A 10,932-nucleotide genomic window follows, 5' to 3' on the forward strand; every position below is an offset into this window, starting at 1 on the left:
CATTGAATCACTTTTACAAACGTTAGGGATACAAATAGGACGATTTAAACGTTAGGGACACAAATAGGACTTACCCCAAACATTGGGGACAAAAACGATACTTTACTCTTTCATAAACCATCTCGAATATTTAATCAGATGTTAATTTTGATATATTGATAATAAAATATTTTATATGATCGTCTAATTACATCTGTTCTTTTGTATAATTATTCACACAATGAATATAAAAAATAGTTATTTTTACTGATATAATATTATATAATTAGATTTATGTGCAAATCTGCTTTACGTTAATAATGTATCAAAATTAATTTTAAATTAATCATTATTATTATTATTATTATTGTTATTATTATTGTTATTAATATTATTCTTCGAAATTATTATTGCTTCGTTACAGGCACCAATGGTTTATGGAATATATTTATTAGGTTGAAGAAAAAAGGAAAAAAATTAACAATAAGAAGATTTGCAATGGAAGATAAATTATATTTTATTTATTACATTAATACGTGTTTTTTATTTTATTTTATTTATATAGCACTAATAAGTAGTGACCTGTGAACAAATATACGACAATAGAAGTGCGTGTGGCTTTCTGTTGCGTGCTGAGCTTCTCCAATGGCTGCTTTAGATTTAAATGGAGATTTCAACAACACCCTCATCTGCTGCTTTTACTGCAAGTCGGTGTCCACACCCTTCAGATATGGCTGGCCCCTTGGCGATGGCACTTTGGCACAACTCTGTCGTCAATGCGGGTATTTTAATTATTATTATTATTATTATTATTATTATAAAAATATTATATACGCATTAAAATTAATTATTAAAATCAGTTATTATATATTTATAAATATATACATAATTATTATTATTATTTAATTAACATGAATTTTGTTAGAGATGTTTTGATGATATGTTATTTTTTTAATTAAGTATTTTTTTTTTTGGGAATGGCGCATTCAACTTTATTTAGTTCTTCCTTTGCATGGTTTATAGGAAGGACACACATATATATTGGGTAAAAAAACATGTTTTTTTATATACTAAAAATGAGTTATTATATATTTATATAAAAATAATAAATTTGTTATAGAAGAATATTTAAATCTATAATAAAAGAATAATTAAAATTGTTTAAAATATTATAATAAAGCTTTTTTTATAATATGCTGAATAGATAATTTTATATAAAAATATTTTATTTGTGATTGATTTTTGTATGCATATCTAATATAATATAATTATTGTGGATGTTTATGTAAGTATGCTAACGCCTAGTGGTACGGTCATGCTGGTTTTTTAGTTTTAATTATTTTTTTTTGTTTCGGTGCTTCGAGAGTGAAACTTAATATCTGATCTTATCGGTTACCTTGATTAAGGTGGAAATTAAGGTGGAAATTATTGATACTTAAGAATGGTTAGATGATTTGACTGATTTGATTAAATTTTCATCTAACGACTCTTACATATCAACTTTACGTAAAGTCGACTTCACCTGAATTTTTATCTTCATTAATCTTACAATACATTGATTATCAAAATGAATTTTGTTGTTGTTATGAAATCACGCCGCAAGAGCTTAAACTTACACGAAGGATATATACATATCGAAGAGTCGTGTTTTGTGAATTTTATACAGTTTTTTTTATTTGTCTTAAACTAATTTTTTTTGTCAACAAAGACTAAATTTTAGATTCTTTTATCGTAAAAATTCATACCAAGTTAGCAAATTATTATTACAAAAATTTAAACTTATAAAAAAACATATAAATAGATATAACCAACAAATTTATCAGAACCAAATTGTTTTGTTGTACAATTATATAACTGAATCATTCGCCTTTGACATAATATAGGCATCTCTACGATAGTGGAGCATTTTGTACCACATTTCACGCTGGACTTGCCGGGTGGAAAGCATGTTTAATCTGCAAAAAGGTAAAACATTGTCACTATTTGTTGTTTTGGGTAAAATACTAAATTACTTCTTTATGTTTGGGTATAATTTTATTTTAATCTTTAAAATTTAAAGTGTTTTATTTGAATCCAAAAAAGTTTCATTTAATTTTAATATAGTCCTACCATAAAGACAAAGTTAAATAATTAATGAAATGTATTTTCTATAAAACTAAAAAAAATGTTAAATAAATGTATTGATACATATGATTTTGTGCTTTTGGAACTTGTACTTGTTTTTCAAGTTATCGATATTGTTCTTATATTGCTGTTATGTAGAACATTCCGTTAATTATTTTATTTTGACCTCATGATGAAACTATATATTGAAGTTAAATGAAACTTTTTTAAATTTAAATATGACACTTTAAATCTTCTTAAGAATCAAAATAGAATTAGTCCGAACGTAGAGATCAATTTAATATTTTACTCTTATTGTTTTTAAACTAAAAACAATTAAAAAAGAGATAAAAAAATGAATGCTATGAATTATGTGGGATGCATACTTGAAAAAGAACATTTTATTGAAAAAGAATCTTATAAGATTTTGAACTTTAATTTTTCACGTAATATCTAGTTCTTGTATTAATAATTTTTTCAATGTCTTACTTTTATATTGAGAGTTAGCCGCAAACTTAAAAAAAAGAAAGATTAAATACTTTTTTGGTTCTTAACGTGAATCAAAATCTTAATCGTTCTGGACTTAAAAAAAAGGTTAAATACTTACCCAACATATACCCATTCTCATTCTTGTAATCGGCCTGCACACATTGTGTTTATTTAGTATTTGCTATTTAGAAAAATGATATACATTTATTTATTTAATTAAGTTGTGTGCACTTTAATTTGATAAATAAGTATCATGATACATAGTGTTTGATTTAACTTGGTATTTCAGTATCTGCATTGTGGATGCATTGTGTCTGAGAAGGATATTTTCGTGATGAATTTTGGTGGAGGTGTTTGTTGCTTAGTTTGTGCAAAGAAATATCTTCTTCCCGCTGTAAGAACTCTACATCTCTGCTTTCCAATATATCTATCTATCTCTATGCTACATTCGTATATAGTTATATTATTATATATGCTACTTCTCTACAAATTGATATATAGGGTTTTTAAATTTGTGATTTTATGTAGAGATAAGGAGAATGATAAATAAATGTATTGATGCATTCACAGTTAATTTTATGTTTCTGGAGTTTGAACTTATACTGCTGTCATGTAGGATATTTCGTTAATTATTTAACTTTGATTCTATAGTAGAACTATATTAAAATTAAATAAAACTTTTTTTTATTTAAATAGACAAATAAAATACTTTAATATTAAGAATTAAAACAGAATTTCGTCCGAATATAAGAGACTAATTTAATATTTTATTTTTTTTATATATATACTAATAAGTAATAACCATCAACCATGCTATGTTTTTTAGTGAGATACAATAATAAAAATCATAATTCGATCACCTAAAAGGCCTAAAATATCTGACTTCCATAATTGAATTCTTCTCAAATCTCAGATTAACTATATATATAGTCAAAAGAAGAATATATTTCGATGTCATCACGTATTTAATTGTTTTTTAGTTCCGCTATAGTTTTAGAGGAGCAAAATATATATCTAAGGATCGGAACATACACTAGACTACTTAATTAAGTTGCTACAGTTGTTTATATTTTGCATTCCGGGTGTTCTAGCTTCAATTATAGCATCTACTATATGAATGACAGTGCTAATAATAATAGTTTATTATTCCTTGACTTTAAAATTGATGGAAAATTTTAAAATTTTCTTAAATTTTATTTTATTAAAAAATTTATTTGCATCAAATATATTTTTAATAATTAATTTTTAAAAAAATTAAAATGATTTAGCAATAATTTTATAAAAATAAATTTTAACACAAATAAATTAAACATAATTGTTATCATGTATATTTATTAGATCAATCTTAAATATTTAAAAATTTAGTTATCAGTAATATATTTGATACAAAAAAATATTAAAAATAAGATTAAAACAAGATAAAATTTAAAAAATATTTTTAAAATTTTTGTCAATTTTTAAAAACAAAAAATATATTTTTTTCCTGAATTTTTAGAATGAAGTTCCAATGTTTTAACTTCAGTTTTTGTCTTAGGAGGATGAAATTGATGAACACAAGCCCGTGAATGATTGTCCTCCTGTATTAACGTGGAACAATTCCAGTGCTAATCAATCCATGGACCGTCCTTCCAATGGTGAGTTATTTTTATCTAATATTGGCTTTGAAGAACAATATAATAATGAACTCTTATATATACTTGATTTCTTTAGAGTTGATTTATGAAAAATAGACTGGTAGAGATATAAATTATTTATTTGTCTTTTTTTATTAATTTAAATTTTTAAAAGAAATAATTTTCTGACATAGTATTAGAATTTCTATAAAAAAATTTAGAGTTCGATCTTGTTAGATTCTAGAAGAAGAAAAAATTTAACGTAAGAAATATTAAAAAAGAAAAAAAATTATGCAAAAAATTTAAATAAATTTAAAAGAGATTTTGATTTAAAGAGGTGTGTTAGAGATATAGTAGTTTATGTATTTTTTTAACTTTATTTTTTAGGAAAAGTAATTTCATGACATATAGATATAATTTGTTGGTTGATTTTATGAAAAAAAATCATTTAATTTTATAGGCATAATTTTCTGCTTGAATTTTTATCAAATTAAAATACAATAAATTAAATATTTATATTCTAACTCTCATTGGTCTTTGTATATGTTTTTATTTTAAACAAGTTCTAACAATCATTTAACTATATATGTAAATGTTATACAATTGATCAGTTACCTTTTTATCAAGGTAATTTTTTGAAAGAATAAAGTGAATTGTTATATTAAAGGTTAACAGTTTACACATTCGATATATAGAAACTTAATTCAAAGTAAAAGCCTAATAAACTATCCTTATAATTAAATAAACCCTATATATATTGAGTAACTAGCTATATATATATAACATGAGGCAGAAACCAAAACACGGAGAAATTCAACCATGGCTGCTGCTCCAAATGAATCAACTCATCAAATGGTTATATCTGGAGCAAAATGCAAACAGAAACATGCAGTATCAGGAGGTGGTTCATCATCAACAGCCATGATTAATGCATCATTATCATTGAGTGAAAACAATGGCACACAACCTAATAATTCTGGGTGTTGCTTATATGTTTCACCTCAAACTGGTTTGATCCGTTTCCTCAATTTTGGTCAGATGAAACAGCAGCAATATTTGAAAGATTTGGGATTGTATCCACCAACTTTCATTTAATTTGCTCACTCCTTTTATATCTACAATTATTGTCACAAATATTCTAATAAGAAATTCTAAAACATCAAAACAGAGAAGAAAAAGAGATAGAGTGAAAAGGACCAAAACCAACACAAATAATTTATAATTAGGAGCTAAAATAAAAATGACATGTATTATAGAAAAATGGTTTATCAATATGAATTATAGACCAAGTAACTTGTCTTTTGAGTTTAGGTAGTTATTAGCTTATCAAATCCAAAGTTTACCAATTGAAATGTTTTTTTATGAAAAACATGTAAAATTTAAGTTTTCAATCTATTTAAGTTGTTATGCAATTATAAAAATGATTACTAATAATAACATGAATATTAAAATTATGTATTAGCTAAACCCTTAAATTTAAGTATATATCTATTTTGTATTATAGTTGTGTTATTAATGCATGCACTAAAAATATATCTTGGTTTAGAGAGTATGAAAAAAGAAAAAGAAAAATCTTAGCTTGTGACTATCTCTCTTAATATTTTTCATAAAAAATTATCTGTATTCACTGGAAGTTGTCCTTAACTCCATTATTTAAGTCCCAATTCTACAATGACTCCTATGTTCAAGAAAATTCTAAGTGCAACTGATACTAAAGTCAAGAGTGGACGTCTTGTGATTCCAACCAAAGGCGCAAGGGTGAGTCCCTAACTCCATATATTTATTAATAATTTGTGATTATATTTCATTTGAAAACACAAAAGTGTTTAGTATTGTGTAGGGTTATATTGATATTGTTGATTATTATTGATGTCTTTGTTGTTGTTGGTTTTTTTAAATGCTATTTCTTGAAGTTCAAAATTCTTATTAATTTTTTTGAACGTCTTATGATACTATTACTTCTTTAAAAATTTTGAATTAATAAAAAAATAATATAAATAATTATATTTTTAAGTAATTATATTTCTAACAGAAATAATGAATAGTGTTGCTAGATATCAATATAGTTATTAGTAAATATATATAGACCAAAACTTAAAGCAAAATATAGTAACTTATTTGCTGCAGGGTTATTATTTGCATGCATGGAAAATTAATGCATGATTATTATATGAGGATGTTATAAAATCTATGTAACAGATAATTGAATATATTATAAGTATGAATTAATAGTAGCACTGTATCTTCTACATGACTGCATGCATGGAACAGGCTTATCTTCCAGAACTTGAGGATAAGCAACGATGCATTCTCCTTGAAATTCTTGACACCAAAGGGAATATTTGGAAGTTAAGCTACCGTTTTTGGGAGAACAACAGAGGGAGGATCTATGTTCTTGGAGGCCTTAAAGCTTATATTACTATTTGGAAATGGCAAGTTGGTGACCAAGGTATTACTATCTTGTTGTATTTTAGGTTTTTATTTCTGAAATAAATAAATAAATAAACATTATTTTCAAAAATACGTATTTCAACTTTAATTTTTGGAATGCGCTTTTTTTTTTGTTTAGGATGAGTTCGTCCAATCTTCCGGCGAACTTCTATAATTTTATAGAGTTTATCACGCTCTGGACGAACTTCACCCAAATTCTCCAGGACTCAGACAAATTTTATTAAAATAGTAGAGTTTGCCGAAATACGACAAATTTGTCCTAAAAAAAATATGTATCTAAAAATTTAAAGTTGAAATAATAGATTTGTAAAATTTTTTTATAATTTATTTTAGAAAAAAAACCTTGTAGTTTACTATAATCATCTCTATTACTATATTCATATGCTTGTGCTTTATTTAATTTGTTTTAAAGTTTATTTTTATCAAAATATGTGAATAATATATATAGCGTATACAAATATGATAAACATCTTGAGTTGGACAAATTTGTCCTAAATCCCAAAAAATAAAAATACGTATCTAAAAATTTTATGAAAATAAATTTTTTATAATTTATTTTTTTAAAAAAAACCTTGTATTTTACTATAATCATCTCTATTACTATATTCATATGCTTGTGCTTTATTTAATTTGTTTTAAAGTTCATTTTTATCAAAATATGTGAAATAGTATATATAGCATATACAAATATGATAAACATTTTGGATTGGTTAAATAGTTACTTAAATAAGTATAGAGAGTTTAAATTTCATTTTATACCTGTAATAATTTATTATTGGTCAGCAAATAAAGAGTGGCATATGGTTTAATCTATTAATTTTTTTGGTCTGAGTGGCATATGTTTTCTAATTGAAGTATCATTTGTGGTTTCAGTCACATTTTATCGAATTGAACCAGAAAATAAATATCTTATTGTAACTGAAAAAGAGCTTCCAGTATCTGAAAAGAAACTTCCAGCATCGTCGTCTTAATTAGTTCTCTTAATCTCAGGTATATAACAATTATTTTAGATTTGTTATTCGTAAATAAGTTATTTTGTAAAAAAAAAAAAATAAAAAAAAGAGAAGACTCATATGAAACTATTGTGATTTTAATTATTTATAATAATAATTAATATATTAGTGGGTTTTTGAATTTGTTTCTAGAAGACATTTTGTACCGATCGAGTATATTATATATTTTCCTTGTATCAAATACTAACTTTTGATTATATGATATATATGTGCAAATTAAAGTTTGGAATTCATTTATCAATTGCTTCATTTTGCTTTGATTTTTTGATTACTTTTGCGTTTGATATTTGTATTAATTTATATATGGAATTTTTTCATAATATGTAACATAATTTATTATATAAAAGAGGATTTATGCACATTCTTCTTTGTATTTTGACAGGGCACATCACCAAAATGGCCATGTTTAAACATGTGAGTCATGAAATTAATAATTATTATTGATCGAATTATTACCAGCAAGGGAGTTGTTAAGACTTGTAAACTTGGCTTTATTTTTGTGACTCATCTAAGATTTGGTTTTGTTTCTGTTTATCATTTCAATTATTACTTTTGTGAACCTTTTGGTTATTTTCTTTTTGTTGTTCTTCCTTTTGCCTATTAACAGTTTCTTGTGAATATTTATAAAAATCATAAGATTCAGCGGTTATGAACAAACATATTTTTCCATCAATGTCTTCCTTTTATTTTATTGGTGAATAAAAGTAATTGATTCTCTTTGGAAAAAAACAAAGTATATGTGTGTAAAAAATTATAATTTTATTATAAATTAAAAATATAAAATACATAACATATATTAATATGAAGGGTAAAGTATTATTTTAGTTTTTAACGTTTAAGTCAAATCATAATTTGGTCTCTAATATTTTAAAGATCTTATTTTTATTTTAAAAAATTTTAAACGGGTTTAATATTGTCTAATCGTTAAATTTGACATGAATAATTAAAAAAACCACTCATGTTAACAACATCATTGTTAAGTCATATCTTTTTCTATGTATTAGAGAAATATAATCAAAATCTTTTTATAACACTTTTTCTTGTTGATCTTCTCCTTGTAAAAAAATCCCAAACCCTATCAATCAATCATCAACGTTCTAGAATCAAAGAAAAAAAATTATATTAGTGATTGTTGATAGATCGATTTTATTTATGTACTAAAATCAAATGTTATTATCTTTTCAATATGCTAATTATTCATATCAAATTTAATTGTGAGACAATATTAAACACGTTTAAAATTTTTTAAGATTGAAATAAAAAGTTTAAAATTTTTTAAAATAAATAAATAGAACGTTTAAAATATTAAAATAATATTTTATTTTAATATGAATAATATATACATTCAAATCAACTCATTCAAATTCAAATTCAATTCATTTAACATATGAGTTGATGAAAGTCAAATTTAAATTCATTTCACAATCTTATACATTCAACTTATCCGTGCCGTTAACAAGTCGAGTTTGAGTTCGAGCTAGATTGATTCGCTCTCAGCCTTGGTAACAACCAAGCATATATTTTGGATCATCATTTCATTGCTCAACTTCTTCTTTCTTCTATATTGATGTCTTAGCTACGCTCGCATATATAGTTATATTACTATATACATCAGCGTTGAAAACCGTCATGTTACATGTAAAAAGAAAATCTTGTGCTCCTATTAGAACAAATAATTTTATAATTCAAATCATTTATATTAAACCATTAAAAATATATATCATGATGTAAAAATATATTTATATTTATAAAAATAATAAAAAAAATTGTCTCAATCTTCTTTAATAAAAACCTTTCATATTTCTAGTAGAATTGGATTGTAAACTCTTTGATAGAAAAAGAGTTACATATAGAAACGGTTTTGGTGTGTTGGAGACTGAAATTTTGAAATCACTATTTATATTTGGACGTGGTACCTATTAGACTCTAAAGCCCAAATACAATAATATATATAATTTTATTCTCATTTAATTCTAAATAAAAAATAACCGTGACTTATTCAATTTAGTATTTTTGATAATAAATGAGATCACCGTTATATAAGTCATTTATTATGAAGTAGCTTAATTTGCGATTATAATTGATATATGTATTGCCCATATATAGGTTAAGAAACTAATAATTTCCTAACAATCTCCCACTTGAGCTATACATATATACTTTACTGAGATAATTGCATCTTATAAACTTTATGCGCGCATTTGAATGCTATTCCCTGGTGGCATTTACGTTGGTCCGTCATAATCTTTGTCTAACACAATTGAATTTTTTTTTTTTCAAAAACACTCTTAGCCTATTATTGCAACATCAGTTCTATATCTCTTCTTTATTACAAGAATAACTCAATATTGATCATTTACCATTATATCCCTACTTCTTTATTGTGTCATTTAAAACTATATTAATGACTAATTTAATTATTAAATAAAATAATTAGTCTTCTAAATAACAAAACAAAAGAAACTTCAAACCTCTTAGGGTTCATATGGAGCACGCAAATTTTATTGGAGGCAGCAACAGCAGTTCAGATGGTGGCACAAGAGAAGTGTGACTACTGGTAAGTCCTCTCTAATGTATGAATATTGTATTTTATCACATAGTTTCTTCTTCCTTTCACATTAATGGTTCTCTGTTAATTTTTTCATAGATCTAAATCTGTTTCTTGCACATAGTTGTCGATATTTCTTGCTTGGAGGTTAATGTTTCTTCTTCCATTTGTTTTTTTAATCGATATTGGGTTTGATAGTATAAGGGAGATTGTTTTCTACAGTTTCAATGCTTTCTTCTATTTTACTAATTTTAGAATTTAATAAATTTAAAAAATATATATAGAACCAGAACAGTGCTATTATTTTCATGTTAGTGGTCTCTACACTTTAATTTATTAGAATACTATTTGTTTTATGTTTTTTCGGTTACAAATAAAATTGCTGAGTAGGATCTTGAAGTGGATGATAAAATGGAAGAAAGAGTATTTTTTGATGAGATGATAGAAGAGTCAGATGATACAGAGAAATTTCAAGAAATGTATCAAGATAAAATTGAGCAGGAAGCTGTGAATTCTGATGATTTAGGGGAGCAAGAATTTCAAGCAATGTTTGATGAGAACGATTTTTCACATCAGGTGGATGAAGTATATCGAATAGATGATATTGAAAATATTGCCATGGTTGATTTTCTGAACATAGGTGCTCATGAGATGGAATGTTTTCATTTTTTTTTAATCTTCAGATAGCATTTGATTTCTATAACTATTATGTAAAATCTGTTGGTTTTGGTGCTAG

The 10,932-nt window shown here is 24.8% G+C and overlaps 2 protein-coding genes across 2 annotated transcripts; both read left to right on the forward strand.

Annotated features, from left to right (window-relative positions):
* Positions 1-615: 615 nt before the first annotated feature.
* On the forward strand, positions 616-4,294 carry LOC127741265 (B3 domain-containing protein Os07g0563300-like). The gene is made up of 4 exons (XM_052253383.1): positions 616-761; positions 1,863-1,944; positions 2,861-2,965; positions 4,106-4,294. The coding sequence occupies exons 1-4, from the start codon at positions 625-627 to the stop codon at positions 4,292-4,294; spliced, it is 513 nt and encodes a 170-aa protein (XP_052109343.1). The 5' UTR covers positions 616-624.
* A 698-nt stretch (positions 4,295-4,992) lies between these two features.
* Positions 4,993-8,289, forward strand: LOC110274859 (B3 domain-containing protein Os07g0563300-like). Its single transcript, XM_021130202.2, has 5 exons — positions 4,993-5,257; positions 5,843-5,942; positions 6,456-6,633; positions 7,509-7,625; positions 8,031-8,289. Exons 1-4 carry the CDS (start codon positions 5,004-5,006, stop codon positions 7,604-7,606), a joined length of 630 nt encoding a protein of 209 aa, XP_020985861.2. The 5' UTR covers positions 4,993-5,003; the 3' UTR covers positions 7,607-7,625; positions 8,031-8,289.
* Positions 8,290-10,932: the final 2,643 nt, after the last annotated feature.

This window comes from Arachis duranensis, chromosome 8 (assembly GCF_000817695.3).
Source record: "Arachis duranensis cultivar V14167 chromosome 8, aradu.V14167.gnm2.J7QH, whole genome shotgun sequence".
NCBI classification, from domain to species: Eukaryota; Viridiplantae; Streptophyta; class Magnoliopsida; order Fabales; family Fabaceae; genus Arachis; species Arachis duranensis.

What these genes read in the sequence shown, in the direction of transcription:
- LOC127741265 (XM_052253383.1), top strand. Translation starts at nt 625, where the DNA reads ATGGCTGCTTTAGATTTAAATGGAGATTTCAACAACACCCTCATCTGC. An exon ending in CAACTCTGTCGTCAATGCGG is followed by an intron (nt 762 to 1,862) that starts GTATTTTAATTA and finishes GACATAATATAG; the next exon opens with GCATCTCTACGATAGTGGAG. An exon ending in AGAAATATCTTCTTCCCGCT is followed by an intron (nt 2,966 to 4,105) that starts GTAAGAACTCTA and finishes TTTTTGTCTTAG; the next exon opens with GAGGATGAAATTGATGAACA.
- LOC110274859 (XM_021130202.2), top strand. Translation starts at nt 5,004, where the DNA reads ATGGCTGCTGCTCCAAATGAATCAACTCATCAAATGGTTATATCTGGA. An exon ending in TTCCAACCAAAGGCGCAAGG is followed by an intron (nt 5,943 to 6,455) that starts GTGAGTCCCTAA and finishes TGCATGGAACAG; the next exon opens with GCTTATCTTCCAGAACTTGA. An exon ending in ATGGCAAGTTGGTGACCAAG is followed by an intron (nt 6,634 to 7,508) that starts GTATTACTATCT and finishes TTGTGGTTTCAG; the next exon opens with TCACATTTTATCGAATTGAA.